This window comes from Podarcis pityusensis, assembly GCF_964106645.2.
Source record: "Podarcis pityusensis genome assembly, chromosome: 1".
Classification (NCBI taxonomy): domain Eukaryota; kingdom Metazoa; phylum Chordata; class Lepidosauria; order Squamata; family Lacertidae; genus Podarcis; species Podarcis pityusensis.
In genome coordinates, this window is record NC_138028.1 from 4,526,553 (window position 1) to 4,551,098 (window position 24,546).

At 48.5% G+C, this 24,546-nt stretch overlaps 1 protein-coding gene and 1 long non-coding RNA gene across 2 annotated transcripts in view; both read right to left on the reverse strand.

The window, feature by feature from the left end:
- LOC308470678 overlaps positions 1 to 24,546 on the reverse strand; it is a 283,172-nt gene that overhangs the window by 96,414 nt on the left and 162,212 nt on the right. The window lies entirely within an intron of this gene.
- The window catches only part of LOC308480029 (prostaglandin D2 receptor-like), a gene marked incomplete at its 5' end in the record, with an annotated part of 30,901 nt that overhangs the window by 4,332 nt on the left and 2,023 nt on the right, over positions 1 to 24,546 (reverse strand). Inside the window, one exon of the mRNA XM_081011243.1 lies at positions 20,904 to 22,046. Coding sequence (XP_080867369.1) covers positions 20,904 to 22,046 — 1,143 coding nt within the window. The remainder of the gene's footprint in view (positions 1 to 20,903; positions 22,047 to 24,546) is intronic.

Genomic DNA, 24,546 nt, shown 5'->3' on the forward strand with positions numbered 1-24,546 from the left:
ATTTAAAACTCACTACATATTGAATAACAATGACAAACCTAGACAGCATCTTAAAAAGCAGAGACATCATCTTGCCATATAGTTAAAGCTATGGTTTTCCCAGTAGTGATGTATGGAAGTGAGAGCTGGACCATAAAGAAGGCTGATCGCCGAAGAACTGATGCTTTTGAATTATGGTGCTGGAGGAGACGCTGGAGAGTCCCATGGACTGCAAGAAGATCCAACCTCTCCATTCTTAAGGAAATCAGCCCTGAGTGCTCACTGGAAGGACAGATCCTGAAGCTGAGGCTCCAAGACTTTGGCCACCTCCTGAGAAGAGAAGACTCCCTGGAAAAGACCCTGATGTTGGGAAAGATGGAGGGCACAAGGAGAAGGGGACAACAGAGGACGAGATGGTGGGACAGTGTTCTCGAAGCTACAAACATGAGTCTGACCAAACTGTGGGAGGCAGTGGAAGACAGGAGTGCCTGGCGTGCTCTGGCCCAGGGGGTCACGAAGAGGCGGACACAATTAAACGACTAAACAACAACAACAAGAATAATAATAATCTATTCCAACCCCTTGCAATGCAGGAATATGCAGATGTCCCAAACGGGGATTCAACCTGCAACCTTGGCATTATCAGCACCACACTCTAACCAACTGAGCTTTCCTGTTGGTTCGTTTATTACCTGCCCTTCTGTAACATCAGGTCCCAGGACAGATTTACATCAATTTAAAACTTGGTACGTATTGAAAAACAGTTCATCTAAAAGACAAACCACAGGGAAAGGGGTGTATCCCGGAAAAACCTGTCTTGGCCATCAAAGGCCAGGGTAGAGAGCTACATCTTCAGCATTACATTGCAGAGGCAGTGGGGGTGTAGTGGTTAGAGCGTATGACCTGGGAGACACGGGTTCGAATCTACCACTCAGCCATGGGTGACCTTGGGCCAGCCGCTGCCTCTCAGCCTAACTTACCTCGCAGGGTTGTTGAGAAATGGGAATCCGCGACCAGAAAGAAGAGGAGTTTCAAGAGGACTGGAGGAAATTTAAGGACTGTTTGAATAAATATTGTCATATAAAAAATTAGAAATTACTTGAAAGAAAACAAATAGGCCTAGGATGAAACTACGTTATAATTAAATCAATGGGATTTAGAATGTTAAGAAAAGTGAATAAGATGGACTATAATTGGAAATTGTTTTAGTTTAATAATGAAATTGGAAAGCTGTTACTTTTAACTACAAGGAAACTCAGAAGGGAGGGACTTGAGGACGTCAACCAAGATGTTTAAAAGGTTGGATTTGTGAATAATTAAGTTTGTTGTCACTGTTTATTTGTTTATTGTTCCTTTTTTCCCTTCTCTTTTTCTGTTTTTGTGTATCATTCTGCTTTTGCTATTGTGGAAAATCTAATAAAATTATATATATATATATGAGAGGATAAAATGGGGAGGAGGTGAATTATCCAGGCCACCTTGAGCAAAGTTGGGTGGTGGTGGGGAAGGTAGTATATCATACCGTACAACTTTTGGAGGTTGAAAACCAGGACGCCTGCTTTTTAACAACCACACGGTGTATAAATTTTATGGAATAAATTGGTAATGGATAGCAACATCTGGAGAGTCGCTATCCCAAAAGCCACTGAAATATTGTAAGCAAGAATTGCAAAAAAAAACCAAAACCCTTTGCTTTGGTTTTTCGGCCGCCTGCATGTGCAAAGAGCTCCCCCTAGTGGGTAAAGTTGGTGTTTGCTCAGTTCTGTCTCAAAACTGTTTCTTTGAAGGGGCTTCCATAGAATCAGAGTTGGAAGGGACCACCAGAGTCATCTAGTCCAACCCCCTGCAATGCCGGAATCTCAACTGAAGCATCCATGACAGGTGGCCACCCAACCTCTGCTTAAAAACCTCCAAGGAAGGAGAGTCCACCGCCTCCAGAGGGAGACCGTACCACCATCAGAAGACATTTGAAGGCAGCCCTGAATAAGGAAGTTTTTTTTGTTTTGTTTAATGTTTTATTATGTTTTTATAATTTGTCAGAAGCTGCCCAGAGCGGCTGGGGCAAGCCAGTCAGATGGGCGGAGTATTAGTATTTGAAATATACTTGGAGCAGTGGTGAGGAGGAATGGAAGTTCCCCCAGAATGTCTGCTTTATATACATTATTTACACAGTGGGTCCCATGTGATTGGCTAATTCCGGGATTCTCCTGTAGGCCAATCAGGTTGTGGATTCACTTCCACCTGGAACTGGATTGGGTGGCTCCTGTGGACCAATCAGACTGCTGCATTCTGGATCCTATTGTTCTAGGACCAATCAGACTGCTGCATTCTGGATCCTATTGTTCTGGGACCAATCAGACTGCTGCATTCTGAATCTTATTGTTCTAGGACCAATCAGACTGCTGCATTCTGGATCCTATTGTTCTGGGACCAATCAGACTGCTGCATTCTGGATCTTATTGTTCTAGGACCAATCAGACTGCTGCATTCTGAATCCTATTGTTCTAGGACCAATCAGACTGCTGCAGTTTGGATCCTTTTCAACTCAGTACATAAAAACATTATTATTATTATTATTATTATTATTATTATTATTATTATTATATTGGACATCCCTATTTTCATATGCACACTTGCAGTCTAAAGTGCTTCTCAGGTGCTTTTCTGGAACATGAGAATTGGCTCCAAGTCTCCCTGCGTTCGTTCCAGGAGGCTCGTCCTGCTATATATCTAAGTACAGTGGGACCTTGGTACTCAGACGCCTTGGTACTCAAACAACTTGGAAGCCAAACACTGCAAACCTGGAAGTGTTTCAGTTTGCAAACTTTTTCCGGAAGCCAAATGTGCTCTGTTTTGCGTGTTACGCTTCCAGTTTGAGTGCCACACTTCCATTTTGAGTGTTAACACTGAGGTCTGTCTGTTTTTGCTATTTCTTTTGGCGGCTCTTTTTCGTTTTGTTTCTGTGACTGTGTGGAACCCAGTTCAGCTACTGATTGACCGATTGTGTGACTGCAGTACATTATTGCTTTCATTTTATGGATCCTTGGTCTCGTTGGATAGCAAAATTCATGTTAAATTGCTGTTTTAGGGGTTGTTTTTAAAAGTCTGGAACGGATTAATCTGTTTTGCATTGCTTTCTATGAGAAAGCACGCCTTGGTTTTGGAACGGACTTCTGGAACAGATTAAGTTTGAGAACCAAGGTACCACTGTAGTGGGATTTGGAATAGATGTGAAATTAACTGTCACTATTTTCAGTTTTGTTGCCTTATTATCGTCTTTACCGGGTCGTGCAAACCACTTTTCTAAATAATGCCTTTTGTGGGGGCGGCATTGGGGATGAGTTTGTGGAACTAAGGAAGCAGGGGCTCTGCGGGCGTTACAGCCACCCTTGAACTTGGCCAAGGCTGGACTCTGACGCACCAACCTCAACATTTGCTCTTCTCGAAAATGTCTCCAATAACCTCTTGACAACCTCCAACCTCCTCTCTTTAGAATCCTGGCCTTAAAAGGGCTCAGAATGTCCACGTGAGGCTCTGGTTCTCCGCAGGCATTTAACAGCTTTCCAAAAACAATGTAACTGCAGCGGTCCTGTAAAAACTCCCCCAAACTGCTTTCCGGCTAAGAGATCTGACACAAGACAACAAAAAGCTGAAGATGCTTATAGTTAAGGCTCTGCTAATATATACCATCTCTTCGGACAGGCCGATAAGCAGATAGTCCCTTTTCTGGATCTGCGGTTCCCAAATGCTTTTAGCAGGCACCAGAAAGAGCACAGCGGAGGCGCCTGCCTGGTATCATGAGGCAGGGAGTTCCAAAGTGCACAAAAAGATGAAGTTCCTGCAAATGCAGAACGGGTACTGTGTGGCACTGGTAACAGCGCCAGTTCCGCAGACCGAATCAGCCCGACTGGCACATAAGAGGTGCAGCAATCTTCCAGGTAAACTGGTCCCAAGTTGCTAAGGACTTTCCTAAAACCTTGAACTCAGCCTGGTAGAAAATTAGCAGCTGGCGCAGACCTCCAAGTACAGGTGTTATCTGTTGGCAAGCCCTCGCTCCTGCCAGCTATCGGCCCTAGCCACAGTTTCTGGGTCAAGCACAAGGGAAGCCCCACCTAGTTCACAGTTTTGTGATTCTGTTTTTATTTATTTTATTAAATTTGTATACCGCCCTCCATCTGAAGATCTCAGGGCCTACCTGCTGTCTTATGGTGCCTGAAACAGCCCTTATTTTAGTTCCCACAACTGTTACAGTGGTACCTTGGTTCTCAAACTTAATCCGTTCCGGAAGTCCGTTCCAAAACCAAAGCGTTCCAAAACCAAGGCACGCTTTCCCATAGAAAGTAATGCAAAACGGTTTCATCCATTCCAGACTTTTAAAAACAACCCCTAAAACAGCAATTTAACATGAATTTTGCTATCCAACAAGACCAAGGATCCATAAAATGAAAACAATAATGTACTGCAGTCACACAACCAGCCAATCAGTTGCCAAAAAGTACAAGTAGATAAATAGGTACCGCTCTGGTGGGAAGGTAAACGGCGTTTCCGTGCGCTGCTCTGGTTTGCCAGAAGCGGCTTAGTCATGCTGGCCACATGACCCGGAAGCTGTATGCCGGCTCCCTAGGCCAATAAAGCGAGATGAGCGCCGCAACCCCAGAGTCGGTCACGACTGGACCTAATGTTCACGGGTCCCTTTAACTTTTTACAGAAGCAGAAGAAAAGGAGGTTCGGGAAATGTTTTAAGGATTGGGAAGTTAAGGAAATCCTACCCGACACTGGCGGAGAAAATGGCGCAGGGTAAAAGCGTGATGAGTGAATCAGCATATTAGAAAATCTACTGAGTAAATGAGAACGGGAAAGATACATGAATAAAAGGTAGAAAAAACAAACTTATACGTGCGAGATAAGACAATGTTTCAAACGCCCATGGAATTTAGTAGTTACACCCGAGAGAAAGTTGGAACTTTGTATCCATTACTGAGATACCTCTGGAAACACAATTTGGGAAATAGTATTGAGTGCAAGGACTTTTTGTATCTATATGAATGTTTGAGAACCAAGGTACCACTGCATTTGGTTGGGTGGAGGAAGGTGGGGCAAGGGGGGGTGGCTGGAAGGGAAACGATTCCCTGTGCCTTGGCTCGGCTCTCCATCGCAGTGCACAGCCTGGTGATTCAGCTGCGGTTCCTGCTTTGCAGAGGGTTGCACTAGATGACCCCTGGGTGTCCCTGGAGTTCTATGAAATCAACAAAATTAACCAGTTAACTTGATCCAAGGAAACCAGTTTTTCAAAGTCTCAGGGTCATTTATACCTCCAAAGCCCCCTACCTCTTAGCACCCCGCAGGGAATCCCAACATCCCCTCAGCAATCTGGTAGCCACATTTTGAACTCACGGTACAGTGGTGCCTTGGTTCTCAAACGCTGAAAGCCCAGAAGTAAGTGTTCCGGTTTTTGAATGTTTTTTCGGAAGCTGAATGCCCAATGCCGCTGTTGGCTATTGTTTCCGGGGCACTTGCACCAATCAGAAGCTGCACCTTGGTTTTCAAACATTTTGGAAGTCAAACGGACTTCTGGAACGGATGAAGTTCGGCGCTTTTGTTTTTGCTATTTATTTTGTGTTTTTGTTTTTGAGGCTTTCTCGGTTAATATGTTTTTCTGACTGTGTGGAACCCAGTTCAGCTACTGATCGATTGTGTGACCGCGGAAATGGATACAATCCCCCCATCCAAACAATCACTGTCATCAGTGCAGGTAAGGAAAAAAAATAATTTAATTTTTTATCATCTACAATACTGTCTTATTTATTTTATAGTACGTTGATTATTGCTTTCATTTTATGGATCAGTGGTCTCGTTAGATAGTAAAATCCATGTTAATTGCTGTTTTAGGGGTTGTTTTTAAAAGTCTGGAACGGATTAATCCGTTTTGCATTACTTCCTATGGGAAAGCGCGCTTTGGTTTTGGAACACTTTGATTTGGAGCGGACTTCCGGAACGGATTAAATTTGAGAAAATACCACGGTATTTTCCAAGGACTCTTGTTCCCTCCTCCCAGTAATGTTTCTCCAGGAGGACACAAGTTTCTTGCATTGATTTCCACAATTTATATACCGTTTATTTATTTAGTAAATTTGAACCCCGCCCTTTGTCTCAAAGGAGGCCAGGGCGCCAGACAACATGCAGTGAAACATCTCCAAAACAATTCCATTGCAGATGCCGTTCTCGGAAAGATCTCAGCTTCAAAGGCTGGTTGTAATTCAAGATAACAATCAGTTAAAACTGTTTTAAAAAACAACAACCAGACACTGCAGAGCCACTGCTGTTAGATTGCTGGGCTAGGACCTTGGAGACGAGGGTTAAATACTCACTAGGTGACCCTGGGAGGTCAATCGGCTGCTTTTAGCCTAGCCTACCTCTCAGGCTTGTTGTGCAGACAACGTGGGGAGAAAGAAGGGTATTATGTATGCCACCTTGAGTTTTTCAGAGGAAAGAAGGTGAGATAACAACAACAACAACAACAATTTATTTACTACTACAACAACAACAATTTATTTATATCCCGCCCTCCCCAGCTGAAGCTGGGCTCAGAGCGGCTAACAACAGTAAAATACCGTGTTTTTTGCTCTATAAGACTCACTTTTTCCCTCCTAAGAAGGAAGGGGAAATGTGTGTGCGTCTTATGGAGTGAATGCAGGCTGCGCAGCTATCCCAGAAGCCAGAACAGCAAGAGGGATTGCTGCTTTCACTGCGCAGCGATCCCTCTTGCTGTTCTGGCTTCTGAGATTCAGAATATTTTTTTTCTTGTTTTCCTCCTCCAAAAACTAGGTGCGTCTTATGGTCTGGTGCGTCTTATAGAGCGAAAAATACGGTAGTACAACATTCTAAAATCATTTCATTCTAAAATCAGTTCAAATCAAATTAATGGCAACCATTGGGCCAGAGTTCTGCGAGGACTGCCAAAGGAGGGGGTCAGACTGTGCCTTGGCCAAAGGCCTGTTGGAACAGCTCCGTCTTGCAGGCCCTGCGGAAAGATGTCAAGTCCCGCAGGGCCCTGGTCTCTTGTGACAGAGCGTTCCACCAGATTGGAGCCACAGCTGAAAAAGCCCTGGCTCTGGTTGAGTGCAGCCTAACCTCCCCGTGGCTGGGGACCTCCAAGATGTTTTTGTTTGAAGACCGTAAGGTCCTCCGTGGGACATACCAGGAGAGGTGGTCCCGTAGGTCCGAGGGTCCTAGGCCGCATAGGGCTTTAATGGTTAAAACCAGCACCTTAAACCTGATCCTGTACCCCACCGGGAGCCAGTGCAGCTGGTATAGCACCGGATGAATGTGATCTCGCAGCGAAGACCCCGTAAGGAGTCTCGCTGCGGCATTCTGCACCCGCTGGAGTTTCTGGGTCAGTCTCAAGGGCAGCCCCACATAGAGCGAGTTACAATAATCCAGTCTGGAGGTGACCGTCGCGTGGATCACAGTGGCTAGGTCAGGGCGAGAGAGGTAAGGGGTCAACTGCTTAGCTTGACGGAGATGAAAAAATGCCGCCTTTGTTATATATACAGTGGTACCTCTGGTTGTGAACGGGATCCATTCCGGAGGCACGTTCGCAACATGAAAAGAAAGCAATCCGCAGCGGCGCGCCTGCGCCTGTGCAGGCGCAGGTTGCGATTTGCTGCTTCTGTGCATGCATGTGATGTCATTTTGCGCTTCTGTGCATGCGTGAGTAGAGAAACCCGGAAGTAACCCTTTCTGGTACTTCCGGGTTGCCGCAGGACGTAACCTGAAAGAACGTAACATGAAGCGGATGTAACGTGAGGTATGACTGTAAATGTAATACAGTGGTACCTCAGGTTACAGATGCTTCAGGTTACAGACTCCGCTAACCCAGAAATAATCCCTCGGGTTAAGAACTTTGCTTCAGGATGAGAACAGAAATCGCGCGGCGGCAGCGGGGGGCAAAATTAGCTAAAGTGGTACCTCAGGTTAAATCAAAAAATCAACTAGAATTAAACAAAGACTTAACGAGATGCCGGCTACAAAACTCATTTCACTGAACTAATCAGTTTCCTCAGAAGGAAATAAAGAAATGATAAGATTTTAAGTGATATCAAACAAGCTCAAGAGCAGGGCTGAAAATGCTTCCTCGAGTTTACAAAGAAGGTATGAAAACCTCAATGACAAAAGAAGGTATGAAAACCTCACTGACAAATACCCCCTCCTCTTGGTTCATGTGGGAACCAATGACACTGCAAGCAATAGCCTCCAGAAGATCAAAAGAGACTACGAGGCTCTGGGCAGGAAATTAAAGCAATTAAATGCACAAATTGTCATCTCATCTGTCCTCCCAGTTGAACGACGTGGCCCAGGGAGAGAGGGAAAAATAGTGGAAGTGAACAGCTGGCTTTGCAAATGGTGTAAACAGGAACGGTTTGGATTCTTAGATCACGGACTGCAGTTTCTTGAAGATGGACTTCTGGCAAGCGATGGGCTGCACCTCACAACGGTTGGGAGAAATGTTTTTGCCAAAAAACTCAGAAACCTCATCAGGAGGGCTTTAAACTGACTAATGTGGGGGAGGGAGACAGTGCTCCTGAAGGTAGGAGTCTATCAATTGATGAAGATGATCATCCAAATGTCATAGACCAAATGGAGCAAACAGCACGCAGACCTAGTGGTGGGAGGAAAAAAATCCTTAAATAAGAGACACGGGGGAATGATTAATGGACTTCAATGTCTGTACACTAATGCACAAAGCATGGGAAATAAACAAGATGAGCTTGAGCTCTTGGTACAGCAAACTAAATATGACATAATAGGCATCACTGAAACCTGGTGGGATAAGTCCCACGACTAGAATGTAATAATGGAGGGATACAATCTATTTCAGAGAAACAGACCAGACAAGAAAGGAGGAGGAGTGGCGTTATATGTCAGGGATGTGTATACCTGTGAAGAGATCCAAGATTTAGAACCTCAAAGCCAAAGTGAGAGCATTTGGGTCAAAATTAAGGGAGAGAAGAATAACAGTCACCTCATTGTGGGAGTTTACTATAGATCCCCAAGCCAAACGGAGGACATAGATGATGCCTTCCTGGAACAGATGGCCAAGCATGCAAAAGGAAGGGAGACAGTAGTAATGGGGGACTTCAATTACCCGGATATTTGTTGGATGTCAAACTCAGCCAAGAGCATAAGGTCAAACAGATTCCTCACTGGCCTTGCAGACAACTTCATTGTCCAGAAAGTGGGAGAAGCAACAAGAGGAACAGCCATTTTAGATCTGGTGCTAACCAATGTTGATGACCTGGTTAGTGGGGTAGAAGTGGAAGGATCATTAGGCGCGAGTGATCATGCTCTTCTGAAGTTTACTATACAGCGGAAAGGAGCAGCCAAGCATACTAGGACTCAATTTCTTGACTTTAAGAAAGCCGACTTCATAAAACTTAGGAAAGTGCTGGGTGAGATCCCATGGACAGTAATACTAAAAGGAAAGGGAGTTCATGATGGCTGGGAGTTTGTTAAGAGGGAGATAGTAAAAGCACAACGTCAGGCAATACCAATGAGACGGAAACATGGAAGGTGCCTAAAGAAGCCAGGGTGGCTATCTAAAGAACTTTTAACTGAGTTAAGATTAAAAAAGGATGTGTACAAAAAATGGAAAAGGGGGGAAACCACCAAAGAGGAATTCAAACAAATAGCCAGCACGTGAAGACACAAAGTCAGAAAAGCTAAAGCACAGAATGAACTCAGGCTTGCTAGAGAGGTTAAAAGCAACAAAAAAGGCTTTTATGGGTATGTCCGTAGCAAAAGGAAGAACAAAGAAACAGTGGGGTCACTCAGAGGAGAGGATGGTGAAATGCAAACAGGGGACACAGAAAGGGCTGAACTCCTCAATGCCTTCTTTGCCTCAGTCTTCTCCGATAAAGAAAACAATGCCCGACCTGAAGAATTTGGAGCAAATGATTCAGCAGAGGAAACACAGCCCAGAATAACTAAGGAGATAGTACAAGAATACTTGGCTAGTTTAGATGTATTCAAGTCTCCAGGGCCAGATGAACTGCATCCAAGAGTATTAAAAGAACTGGCAGATGTGATCTCAGAACCACTGGCAGTCATCTTTGAGAATTCCTGGAGAACAGGCGAAGTCCCGGCAGACTGGAGGAGGGCAAATGTTGTCCCTATTTTCAAAAGGGGGAAAAGAGAGGACCCAAATAATTACCGCCCAGTCAGTCTGACATCAATACCAGGGAAGATTCTGGAGCAGATCATTAAGCAAACAGTCTGTGAGCACCTAGAAAGGAATGCTGTGATCACCAATAGTCAGCATGGATTTCTGAAAAATAAGTCATGTCAGACTAACCTGATCTCGTTTTTTGACAGAATTACAAGCCTGGTAGATGAAGGGAACACAGTGGATGCAGCCTACCTTGATTTCAGCAAGGCATTTGACAAGGTGCCCCATGATATTCTTGTAAAGAAGCTGGTAAAATGCGGTCTTGACTATGCTACCACTCAGTGGATTTGTAACTGGCTGACTGACCGAACCCAAAGGGTGCTCATCAATGGTTCCTCTTCATCCTGGAGAAGAGTGACTAGTGGGGTGCCACAGGGTTCTGTCTTGGGCCCGGTCTTATTCAACATCTTTATCAACGACTTGGATGATGGACTCAAGGGCATCCTGATCAAATTTGCAGATGACACCAAACTGGGAGGGGTGGCTAACACCCCAGAGGACAGGATCACACTTCAAAACGACCTTGACAGATTAGAGAACTGGGCCAAAACAAACAAGATGAATTTTAACAGGGAGAAATGTAAAGTATTGCACTTGGGCAAAAAAAATGAGAGGCACAAATACAAGATGGGGGACACCTGGCTTGAGAGCAGTACATGTGAAAAGGATCTAGGAGTCTTGGTTGACCACAAACTTGACATGAGCCAACAGTGTGACGCGGCAGCTAAAAAAGCCAATGCAATTCTGGGCTGCATCAATAGGAGTATAGCATCTAGATCAAGGGAAGTAATAGTGCCACTGTATTCTGCTCTGGTCAGACCTCACCTGGAGTACTGTGTCCAGTTCTGGGCACCACAGTTCAAGAAGGACATTGACAAACTGGAACGTGTCCAGAGGAGGGCAACCAAAATGGTCCAAGGCCTGGAAACGATGCCTTATGAGGAACGGCTAAGGGAGCTGGGCATGTTTAGCCTGGAGAAGAGGAGGTTAAGGGGTGATATGATAGCCATGTTCAAATATATAAAAGGATGTCACATAGAGGAGGGAGAAAGGTTGTTTTCTGCTGCTCCAGAGAAGCGGACACGGAGCAATGGATCCAAACTACAAGAAAGAAGATTCCACCTAAACATTAGGAAGAACTTCCTGACAGTAAGAGCTGTTCGACAGTGGAATTTGCTGCCAAGGAGTGTGGTGGAGTCTCCTTCTTTGGAGGTCTTTAAGCAGAGGCTTGACAACCATATGTCAGGAGTGCTCTGATGGTGTTTCCTGCTTGGCAGGGGGTTGGACTCGATGGCCCTTGTGGTCTCTTCCAACTCTAGGATTCTATGATTCTATTCTATGATTCTAAGTTTTAAACATAGCCCTATTCTCTTAAATAGCCCTATTCTCTTAAATTTCTGTTATTCTATAGTCGATTACTTCTTGTTTCAGGGATTTTCACGATACTTTCTTTTGTTCTGTGTAAATCCTCTTTCAAACCTAGCTGCTGGTGGATCGGGGCCACTGGGGACCACCGACAGGGACTCCCTCAATCAAGCGTCCCTTGAGACACCCTGGTCCCAAGTTGGGAAGGGCCTTGCCAGTTGACCCAAGACCTTGAACCTTGCCCAGGAGAAGACAGGAAAGGGCAGTTTCAGAATGGGGTCAGCGGCTCAAAAATAGCCGCTCTCGCTCAAGAGACTTGCCTGCATTTGACAATCTGCCAGATGAATCAGATCTGGCACCAAATCCGGCCAAGCCTGAAGACTTTTACGCCGGTTGGCAAACATCCATTTCTCGTGTTAACAGGGTTCCTGCTGTTCCTGGGCCACTGTACTCTCAACGTTCAGTTCTGAAAAGACACTTCGGCTGACATTGACTTCCTTCTTCTGTCTCCTTGAGAAAATGTCCTTTAAAGCATGGGGGGGGGGGCAGGCTGGCAGACCAGATGGTTCTCACTCCTAACCCTGCCCTGGTGGCCAAATTTGAAATATGGGCAGAGAAATCTAAATTTAAGATGGGTATTTACAAGCTGGAGGAGACTCTTGAGAGTCCCATGGACTGCAAGACGATCAAACCGATCCATTCTGAAGGAAATCAGCCCTGAGTGCTCACTGGAAGGACAGATCCTGAAGCTGAGACTCCAAGACTTTGGCCACCTCATGAGAAGAGAAGACTCCCTGGAAAAGACCCTGATGTTGGGAAAGATGGAGGGCACAAGGAGAAGGGGACAACAAAGGACGAGATGGTGGGACAGTGTTCTGGAAGCTACCAGCATGAGTTTGACCAAACTGCGGGAGGCAGTGGAAGACAGGAGTGCCTGGCGTGCTCTGGTCCAGGGGGTCACGAAGAGTCGGACACGACTAAACAACAACAACAACATTTACAAGCTGGAACGTAATTCAGAGAAGGGCAACCAAGATGGCCCAGGACCTGGATACAACACCTTATGAAGAACGCTTGAGGGAGTTGGGGAGGTTTAGCTTGGAAAAGAGGAGACTGGGAGGAGAAAGGATAGTCATCTTCTGATGGCCTGTCACATGGAGGATGGAGAAAGCTTGTTTTCTCCTGCTCCAGAGGGGTGGACTCAAATCAGTGGGTTCACGTTACAAGAAAGGAGATTCTGACTCAACATCAGTACAAACAACAACAACAACAACAACAACAACAATTTATTATTTATACCCTGCCCATCTGGTTGGGTTTCCCCAGCCACTCTGGGCGACTCCCAACAGAATACAGCGGTACCTCAGTTGTCGAACGTAATCCGTTCCGAAAGACCGTTCAACTTCCAAAACGCTCGACAACCGAGGAGCGATGGGCTGTCGGCAAATTCAATGGAGAAAATTGACAAATGTGCCTCAGAAGCCGTTCGACTTGCAAGGCGCGTTCAAAAATGGAAGCAATTACTTCTGGGTTTTCGGTGTTCAAAAACTGAAATGTTCTGCTTCTGAGACGCTAAAAAACCGAGGTTCCACTGTATTAAAAACACGACAAAACATCAGACATTAAAAACTTCCCTAAACGGGGCTGCCTTCAGATGCCTTCTAAAAGTCAAAGAGTTGTTTATTTCCTTGACATCTGATGGGAAGGCGTTCCACAGGGCGGGCGCCACCACCGAGAAGGCCCTCTGCCTGGTTCCCAGTTTGATGGTGGAACAGACTCAGAAAGTGCTGGCATTGGAGCCAGACGTGCTGAGGAGATTTCACCCCTCCCATATCCAAGAATCTCCTGAGGAGTCTGCTGATTCTCCAGAGAGGAGGAGGCGTGTTCTGCTCTCTACTTATTCTGCTCCAGCACCAAGTCAGTCAGTCAGTCAGTGTCGGAGAGAGAGAGAGACTGAGTGTTAGAGATCGTGTGTAGGGATAAGGTTGCTGCTAAGAGCAGCTGCAGACACTCAGTGCAGTGCAGCATTCATTTATGCTTAGACCTATTTAGCTCTGTATATAGTTGTAGTTATAGAATAAAGAAGATATTCTACAGAGCTGCTCTCCGAGTTGTTTATATACTCTGCTAGACTCTGCTGTACTCCCCTGTACGACGACTGTCTTCTTGTTGGAGTGAATCCGGTGTTCACAACTCTAAGCTGTGAGTCCACAGCACTTTGACCTGTTCCCGTGCAGAAGGTGGTCTCTGGAAGTGCTACCCAGCTCGCCTAGCCCAGTCGGGGCTGAAGTGGATGAGTCCAGTTGATGGCACTGGCTCAAGGGTGATGCTGACACGTGCACCCCCACCCTCAGAACAGCTGGATTCTGCAGCTCTGGGCGCAGAAGACCAGAAGGAGAGCCCTGTTGGATCAGGCGAATGGTGCTTCTGTTCCACCATCCTGTTCTCACAGAGGCCAACCAGATGGTTGCGGAAAACCAGCAAGCAGAGAGTTCTCTTCCTTCCTTTGCTTTCCAAAAACTGGTACCCAGAATGACTGCTGCTTCCAGCTGTGGTGGTCAGAGCCCAGCCATTGTGGCTGGTAGCCTTTGCTATACATTTTACCCTGGTGGGGAAGCCTGTGGCCAGGTGACTTCCTTGCTCTGCTAACTTTTGATCGGTAACTCCAATGTCTCTGCAGATCTCCCTTCTCAGAGTTGTTTAACTTTAAATAGATCCGGGACACCACACAATTAAAATGCTCTTATATCACTTGAAACAGCCGTGGCTTTCCCCAAAGAATCCTGGAAGCTGTAGTTTGTTAAGCTGTTAGAATGCCCCATTTCCCCCCTCCCAGAACTACGGTTCCCAGGGAAGAGGTATTGATTGTCAAACAGAAGAGTGTCTTCTGTAAAGGGAAGGGATTCAATCTCCCCAGGGCCTAATTTGCAGGTTTATGGGGAGGACTCCTGTGATAATGTACACCAAAGGCTCTGAATGCTGAAAGCACTGTAATAAATCTGAACTATTACAGCAATTACTACTATTACTACTCCGAGCCAATGGCTTCAAGTTACAAGAAAATGGAAATTCTGACCAGGGACGGATTTAGGTTTGATGAGGCCCTAAGCTACTGAAGGTAATGTCCAGCTGTCCTTTGTCAACAACAAATTGCTGCTGTTTTTTGGGTTGAATATATGCGTATAGTTCAAGCTATCGTTTTCCCAGTAGTAATGTATGGAAGTGAGAGCTGGACCATAAAGAAGGCTGATCACCGAAGAATTGATGCTTTTGAATTATGGTGCTGGAGGAGACTCTGGAGAGTCCCATGGACTGCAAGAAGATCAAACCTCTCCATTCTGAAGGAAATCAGCCCTGAGTGCTCACTGGAAGGACAGATCCTGAAGCTGAGGCTCCAATACTTTGGCCACCTCCTGAGAAGAGAAGACTCCCTGGAAAAGACCCTGATGTTGTGAAAGATGGAGGGCACAAGGAGAAGGGGAGGACAGAGGACAAGATGGTTGGACAGTGTTCTTGAAGCTACCAGCATGAGTTTGACCAAACTGCGGGAGGCAGTGGAAGACAGGAGTGCCTTGCGTGCTCTGGTCCATGGGGTCACGAAGAGTCGGACACGAATAAACAACAACGTATGCTATAAGGTAATTTATGGACCCAATACAGTAGTTATCTAACCAGTGATATGTTAGGGAGCAGGCTAGCAGGTGAGGCCCATGACTTACATCACAGGAGCCTACACAACACAAAACACTGTTGCTGTATGTAGGTTTTATTTTGTTTTTTATCTTATATTTTGGAAATGTGCATCCAGTTTTTTTTCTTTCAATTTTTTGGGGGGCCCAAGAGAGTGGGGCCCTAAGCTAGAGCTTGTTTAGGGACCCCTGACCATTAGGTCCAGTCGTGGCCGACTCTGGGGTTGCAGCGCTCATCTCGCTTTATTGGCAGAGGGAGCCAGAGTACACGTGGCCAGCATGACTAAGCCGCTTCTGGAGAACCAGAGCAGCGCACGGAAACGCCGTTTACCTTCCCGCCAGAGTGGTACCTATTTATCTACTTGCAGTTTGACGTGCTTTCGAACTGCTAGGTTGGCAGGAGTAGGGAACGAGCAACGGGAGCTCACCCCGTGGCGGAGATTCGAACCGCCGCCCTTCTGATCGGCAAGTCCTAGGCTCTACCTTATAAGTAAATCCGGCACTGATTCTGACTAAACATCAGGAAGAACTTTCTGACAGTAAGAGCTGTTCAACAGTGGAACAGTCTCCCTCTGGAAGTTGTGGACTTTCCTTCCTTGGAGGCTTTTAAGCAGAGGTTGAATGGCCATCTGTCAGAGATGCTTCGGTTGAGATGATCTTTGGTCATGGATGATCTTGTTGAGATTCCTGCATTGCAGGGGGCTGGGCTGGATGACCCTTAGGGGTCCCTTCCAACTCTATGATTTTATGATTCTATGCTTGTTTGCTCAGCCTTGGCTCTCATTGCTAGATGTGCCAGCCTCAAAGCCCATTAACCACACATGGCAAGACTACACAACTAGATTGCGATCTGGCTTTCCTAACTGAGGCCTCATCCTGCCCGCAAAGCGCACCAGGCAAGGGCCACAGGTAAGCCACTGCTGTCTTCACGCTGCTTTGCTTTGTGGGTCCTGCACATCATCTCTGCTGCAAACAGGATATTGGAGTTGATGGTCTCTTTGTCAGACCCAGCAGGGCTGCCTTGATGACCAGAGATCTGTCTTAATCTTCTTTGCTCTGTTCCAGACATGCCGTGTGCCTTGACTAAAAAATGGATGCTGTTGGCCGGCAGCGCGAAACATTCTCCCGACTGTGTGCAAGTAACCAAAGCAAGTTCTCAAATGCATCAACATTAGTCAGTGTTCCCTCGCCGTCCCGTTCCAGAAATCAATCAGTTAGCAGCTTTTGACTCGCAGCAAGCTGCAAAGAATCCGATAAATCTGAGCCTTGTCATTATCGGTGCTCCGAAAACAAAGCCGGAATGTTTTGCAGCTTAACCAAGAGAGAAGAGCAGCGAGCCTTTTCTGTTACCCAGAACCGCTTCCCACGTCCAAACAGCCCAGAGGGCAGCTGTTCTTTCCATCCCCGCTCTTGTGCTAATCTCAGAGAGGTGCGATGTGATGATTCTCAAGAAAACCAGTGCAGGGTTCAGAACCCTTAGCCACAACAGCGAAGGCGCAGTCAAGGTCCGCTGTGATGTCCCATAGCAGGGTTGGGGGGGTGACTTACGGGGCAATGGCTATGGGGCTTGGGAGATAAATGCTTCTGTTCTCTGGTGGGGCAGCGGGGGGAAGTTACAGCGACCTGATCAAATTCTCCTTTAGTCTCAGTCACTGCTGCAAGAGAACGCGAGTCATTTCAGAAAGCTAGGGAGAAAGAAAGGGCAGGTGGATCAGAGACCGGGAGAGGAGCCTACATTTTGCACCGTTTCAAAATCTGGTGGCATTTGCCCCACGTTGGGCAAAAGATTCCTGCACTGCTGGGGGCTGGACTAGATGACCCTCGTGGTCCCTTCCAACTCCACGATTCTACAAAATCTTCTACAAATGACAGAGAGGGGTTGTGTTAGTTTCTGTAGAAAGTAGCCTACTGCAAGGGGTGAATTTGGCATTTCTTGTGTCCCCCTCTCTCAGTTTCAGCTCTGGTCACTACCAGCATGTGGTCCCCATTTTCTTGCCCAGAAGCGAATGCAGCCCTCAGCCTGAGAAAAGTCCCCTGCCCCTTAGTTATGCATGCATGCGACTTACTCCCTAGCGCGTCCACTCCTGAAGCCTCCATTTCAAATTTTCGCTTTGTGACTTGATTATAAACTGAGCTCAAACTGCACACACTACAAAACGTAAAGCGATACTTTTAGCATTTTCTCCTTCCCCCACCTTATTAGGCGAATAGCTATTTAAAAGCCTGGAGTATCTTATATACACCCTGTTTTTCTAAAGCCCTTAAACCCAACAACATCTGCCGCAGGGAAAGCTGCAAAACTTCAGGTTGGGAGACTGCTGCTGAGCTAATCTGAGATGCGAAAAACAACCAGGTGTCCTTTTGAATGCACATGCATGATGATTTGTGCTCACGATGCTACCAGGGAGGTCACACGTGATCACGATTTCAACGCCGGTTGCACCTGCAAAAGCTTGGGGGCTGATCACGCGGCTTCATTCCCAGTCGGTGCGTATCTTCCTGCTGAAATCCTGTAATTTTTTTATACCACAAATGTTCTGTTTCATTTTCTTTGCTTCTTTTGCATGCACTGTGGCCCTCCTAGGCAGCAATAACGGGGCATGATTTGGGAAAGAGACACGGACCAAACCAAAGTGAGATAAATCCTCCGCTAATGAACTATTCTTGTGTCAAGAACATGCTGCAGAAAACACTGCTGCAGAAAATGCTGCAGAAAATGGCCGGGCCATTATCTCCAACCAATTTGTTCTAGAGATGGATTGCAACGTGGATGGAAAACAGACGCCAAACTGTCACCCCCAAAAGTGAAAGCAAGCATATGTCACGGATATTTTGGCCAGGCCAATGAGGATGTTAGAAAGGAGAATCCAACCCGTCTTGTGTGAAGTCCCCCTCTTTCAGAATTCTGCCTCCAGGGAGCAGCTGTGATTTCCCCCCCTTTCCTAAAACAATTCCAGCCTGTGTAATAACTGCTAGATCATTTATCACCGCAGTCCTGCTATGGCCCAGACTCTGTTTTCTGTTAAATTAAACAATCTGCGAGGGCTTCAGCAGAAAGGACAGGAAGGTGCGCAGTTATCAAAGAGATGCAAAAGGGAGATTAGAGCTAAATCTGTTCAGGGAGGCATGAAACATGGAAAAGACACGTTTGCTAGCAGAAGTCGCCGGCCCTCTTCTAATCAGGTGCACAGATCATCGCGTGTGGCAGGCAGAGGCCAACTCGGCCCTCCAGATGTTTTGGGACTACAACTCCCATCATCCCTAGCTAACAGGAACAGTGGGCAGGGATGATGGGAATTGTAGTCCCAAAAAACATCTGGAGGGCTGAGTTTGCCTGTGCCTGGTGTATGGCATCTGTGCCCCTGCAGGCAAGACTAAAAGGGTGGAACCTCCATTCTGGGTGGCGGTCTACCAGTTGCAGGGAACCACAACCGGGGTGTTCTGCTCAAGTTCTGCTTGCGGGTTTCCAACAGGAATCTTGTTGGCCACTGGGAGAACAGAATTCTGGACCAGATGGACCATTGGCCTCATCCTGCAGGCTCTTCGGGTGTCCTTAATATTATTATTTTTTAAATATTTAATGCTGTACTGTTTTTAACATTTGATTGGGAGCTGCCCAGAGTGGCTGGGGAAACTCAGCCAGATGGGCGGGGTATAAATAATAAATTATTATTATTATTATTATTATTATTATTATTATTATTAAGTGTGCTAATTTATTATTACTGTTGTTCGTTTTATTAAATTTCTTCAGCACCTTTCTAACAAAATCTCAAGGTGTCCCACAAAGAACATACAACGAGAAGTAAAGTAAACAATGAGAATATAACGGTGGTAACAGTAATATCACTACAAACAGTAAAATCCACATCAGTCCACCAAATATAAAAAAGCCCAATTCACCACTCATGATTGTCAGTGCTGCCTTCACTGGAGTAGATCTTCTGATCCAGACAGCTCAGCTGGTTGAGGGTTGTGGGTTTGAGCCTGAAGTCAGGTGAAAGATTCCTGCATTGCATGGGGTTGGACTAGATGACCCTGGGAACTCAGTTCCGGCACCTCCCAGATGGGCACCGTTGCCATTCTAAGAGAACAAGGTGAGTTCTGGCATCTCTTTCCTAGAAAAAATAGCACTGAGACGATTCTGTGTCTCTCGACCTCCTAATTTCACACAGTCCTCAGTTTAGTTTTTAAATCTAGCTACCTGCAAGGGACGCGGGTGGCGCTGTGGGTTAAACCACAGAGCCTAGGACTTGCCGATCAGAAGGTCGGCGGTTCGAATCCCCGCGACGGGGTGAGCTCCCGTTGCTCGGTCCCTGCTCCTGCCAACCTAGCAGTTTGAAAGCACGTCAAAGTGCAAGTAGATAAATAGGAACCGCTCCGGTGGGAAGGTAAACGGCGTTTCCGTGCGCTGCTCTGGTTCGCCAGAAGCGGCTTAGTCATGCTGGCCACATGACCCGGAAGCTGTACGCCGGCTCCCTCGGCCAATAAAGCAAGATGAGCGCCGCAACCCCAGAGTCAGCCACGACTGGACCTAATGGTCAGGGGTCCCTTTACCTTTACCTTTACATTACTGCTTAAAGAACAAGAAAGGTAAACGGCGGGAAGGTAAATGGTGTTTCCCTGAGCTGCTCTGGTTCGCCAGAAGCGGCTTAGTCATGCTGGCCACATGACCCGGAAGCTGTATGCCGGCTCCCTCGGCCAATAAAGCAAGATGAGCGCCGCAACCCCAGAGTCGGCCACAACTGGACCTAATGGTCAAGGGTCCCTTTACCTTTATCTTTACCTGCAAGTGTGACCACGGCAGTGTTCTGGCAGAAAGTGTTTGCAAAAGGGGGTGGACCATCTCTCTTCTGTTTCAGGCCCCACAAGATGCTGCGTTCAGCCTGGCCCATGGCTGGCTGGCACAAGGAGACCCTCTGGTCTTCCTCTCACCCCAAGTCTTTCTCAGCTCCACCTGCGGATGCCAGAGGTGCCTTTGAGAGGCACATGGCAATGTGGTACTTGAGATACCTACTCCATGCTCTCTAGGCATCTAGACATACACAGTGGGGGGGGGGGGGCTTCCCCCCACCAAGGACCAAAATGCTGGAGGCAGGAGCGCCAACTTGAATTAAATACTGTGGTAGCCCAGGTAAGCCCTGCCCCACATAATTCATCACATAATGTGGTGCACACAAACCATTTGAATGCCAGTCAACTTTGGGTGCCCCTGACCCCCTCAAATATATTATTTGGGGGGCAAAGCCCCCTCAGTCCCTCGGAGTTGGCTCCTATGGCTGGAGGTTCCCTGGAGAGGCCCTGTGGAATGCCCTCCCTCTCAAAGAGATAAACAACTATATGACATTTAGAAGACATCTGAAGGCAGCCCTGTTTAGGCAAGTTTTGAATGACTGATGTTTTAATGTATTTTTAATCTTTTGTTTGAAGCTGCCCAGAGTGGATGGGAAATCTAGCCAGATGGGAGGGGTATAAATAATAAATTATTATTACTATTATTATTATTATTATTATTATTATTATTATTATTATTATTATGCCCTCTGGGCGCACAGAGCGCGCCTTCCGACGGGGCGTTTCCCTCGACGGCCAGGGCCTCTCCAAAGCGCACAGCTCTCCCGTCCCCCCCTCGTAGCGTTACTTACGATCATGGGCAGGGAGCAGATGGTGAAGAGGGCGGTCATGAGAGCCAGCAAGACCAGCTGGCCCAGCTCCTCTGTGCGGCCGGCGCCGGGAGGCGCTGTCGACGGGCCGCCGGGGCCACCGCCGCTTCCGTGCGCACCGGCCGGCTGGCTCCTTCGCGGGGGTTGTCGGCGCGCCATGCGGTAGAGGCTGCGCATGCTGACCAGGTTGCAGAGCCCGATGGCGAGTCCCAGCGCGCCCAGGAGGCTGGCGTAGAGCACCGAGTAGGCCCGCCCGCCGCCGGCCATGCGGATGAAGCACCAGGTGCCCGGGCAGTACTGCACGATGGCACCGAAGCCCAGCAGCGGCAGGGCGCAGAAGAGGGCGCACAGCGCGCCCGCCGCGACGGTTAGCAGCGCGCCCAGGCGCCGGCTGGTGTGGCGCTGGTAAAAGTAGGGGTGTCCCAGCGACAGGCAGCACTCCAGGGCCATGGCTAGTAGCAGCATGGTGGGCGCCAGGCCGAAGAAAGCCATCAGGAAGGCGAACAGCTGGCACAGGCTCCCGGGGTTCGCGTCTCCAGCGTCGGCGGCTGCGTCTTCCCCGACGGCAGTTGCTGGCGGCGGCCAGAGCTCGCTGAGGCTGCGGTTGCGCGCATAGGCGGCCAGGACGATGGGGCTGAGCAGGCACTTGCCCAGCAGGTCGGTGGCGGCCAAGGCGCTGACCAGGAGGTAGAAGGCGGACGCCCTTGGGCGCCCCCAGCCGCCGGCGCGCTGCAGCCGCGCGCGGAGCTGGTGCTGCCACAAGATCCCCAGCGCCAACACGTTGCCCAGCAGGCCGGCCGCGAAGAGCAGCGAGCCCGGCAGCGCCGACTGGCCGCCCTCCAGGTGCCGGTTGGCGCGGCAGCGGTAAGCGCCGCCGCCGTCCATGGAGCCGGCGGCGGGCGAGAGCGTGCGCCTCGACGGGGCGGGCAGGGCGGGACGCGTGTGGGGCGGCGCGGCGGCGCGAGCCGTGCCTATGAAGGGGCGCGGGGCGGGGAGGGTGGGCAGGAGGGTGGACGGCCTCCCGCAGACGGGGCGGGGGCTAAGAGAAGGAAGCGCTGGCCTCGCCGGGAGGGCGGAGAAGGAGCCGTTTGTTCCCACGGGGAGCGGGGAAGGAATCGCAGCTGTCTGTGGGAAGGGGGCGGGCGGGAGCAAGCGGGAGGGATGGAGTTCTTTTCTAGACGGCAGGCGGCAAAGGGTCGAGGAAACGAGAGGAAACGGAGTTTTGGGTTGCCTGGCAAGGCACCTCCTCTGCCCCAGAAACCCTCACCTGCAGCGCCGAGAAGGGTAATAGGTTGGGTACAGTGGTCCTGCGGAAAGGTTGCCGGCGACAAGGGCGCACTGCACATGCCCAGAGGCACTCTGCCCGTCCTCACTTGCCTCACCACTTCCGTCCGGATTTGCAGCAGTAACTCGGGAAAAGGGACCCACTCCAGGGTGGTTTGGGCGGGGATTTCGCCAGTCCAAGGCGCATAGGATGGCAGTTGCTGCAGGACAACTGCTTTGCGTGCAGAAGGTCCCAGGTTCAGTCCCTGGCTGGCAGCATCTCCAGGTAAGGCTGGGGGGGACCCCTGTCCAAAACGCCCGCTGCCATTCAGAGCACGTAAGGCGCAGCTAGGTAAGGGTCTGACTCAGAATAAGGCAGCTTCCTGGTATGAATTGCCCTCAGGTGACCAGATAGAGAGGCTTTGCAAAAACTGGTTCTTTGGGGGGGAAGGGTCATAGGTGACCGGGAGAGTATCTGCTTTGAATGCAGGAAGTCCAAAGTTCACCCTCAGGCCTCTCCAGGTAGGATTGAAGGAAGCTGCCCCTCAGGAAGGTCAGCCCACTGGAAGATGAACCAATAATAATAATAATAATAATAATAATAATAATAATAATAATAATTTATTATTTATACCCCGCCCATCTGGCTGGGCTTCCCCGGCCACTCTGGGCGGCTCCCAAAAGAATATTGAAATACTATAATACATCAAACATTAAAAGCTTCCCGAAACAGGGCTGCCTTCAGATGTCTTCTAAAAGCCTGGTAGTTGTTGTTCTCTTTGACATCTGGTGGGAGGGTGTTCCACAGGGAAGGCGCCACTACCGAGAAGGCCCTCTGCCTGGTTCCCTGTAACTTGGCTTCTCGTAGTGAGGGAACCGCCAGAAGGCCCTCAGTGCTGGACCTCAGTGTCCGGGTAGAACGATGGGGGTGGAGACGCTCCTTCAGATATACTGGACCAAGGCTGTTTAGGGCTTTAAAGGTCAGCACCAACACTTTGAATTGTGCTCGGAAACGTACTGGGAGCCAATGTAGGTCTTTCAAGACCGGTGTTATGTGGTCTCTGCGGCCGCTCCCAGTCACCAGTCTAGCTGCCGCGTTCTGGATTAGTTGTAGTTTCCGGGTCACCTTCAAAGGTAGCCCCACGTAGAGCGCATTGCAGTAATCCAAGCGGGAGATAACCAGAGCATGCACCACTCTGGCGAGGCAGTCCGCAGGCAGATAGGGTCTCAGCCTGCGTACCAGATGGAGCTGGTAAACAGCTGCCCTGGACACAGATTTGACCTGTGCCTCCATGGACAGCTGTGAGTCCAAAATGACTCCCAGGCTGCGCACCTGGTCCTTCAGGGGCACAGTTACCCCATTCAGGACCAGGGAGTCCTCCACACCTGCCCGCCTCCTGTCCCCCCAAAACAGTACTTCTGTCTTGTCAGGATTCAACCTCAATCTGTTAGCCGCCATCCAACCTCCAACCGCCTCCAGGCACTCACACAGGACCTTCACTGCCTTCACTGGTTCTGATTTGAAAGAGAGGTAGAGCTGGGTATCATCCGCATACTGATGAACACCCAGCCCAAATCCCCTGATGATCTCTCCCAGCGGCTTCATGTAGATGTTGAAAAGCATGGGGGAGAGGACAGAACCCTGAGGCACCCCACAAGTGAGGGCCCAGGGGTCTGAACACTCATCCCCCACCACCACTTTCTGAACACGGCCCAGGAGGAAGGAGCGGAACCACTGTATAACAGTGCCCCCAGCTCCCAGCCCCTCAAGACGGTCCAGAAGGATGTTATGGTCGATGGTATCAAACGCCGCTGAGAGATCCAGCAGAACTAGGAAACAGCTCTCACCTTTGTCCCTAGCCCGCCGGAGATCATCAACCAGTGCGACCAAGGCAGTTTCAGTCCCATGATGAGGCCTGAATCCCGACTGGAAGGGATCCAAATGGTCCGCTTCTTCCAGGCGTGCCTGGAGTTGTTCAGCAACCACTCGCTGAATCACCTATAATAATAATAATAATTTATTATCTATACCCTGCCCATCTGGCTGGGTTTCCCCAGCCGCTCTGGGCGGCTTCCAACAAAACACTCAAATACAATAACCTATTAAACATTAAAAGCTTCCCTAAACAGGGCTGCCTTCAGATGTCTTCTAAAAGTTTGGTAGTTATTTTTCTCTTTGACATCTGGTGGGAGGGCGTTCCACAGGATGGGTGCCACTACCGAGGAGGCACTCTGCCTGGTTCCCTGTAATGTGGCTTCTCGCATGGAGGGGACCGCCAGAAGGCCCTCGGAGCTGGACCTCAGTGTCCGGGCAGAACGATGGGGGTGGAGACGCTCCTTCAGGTATCCTGGGCCGAGGCCT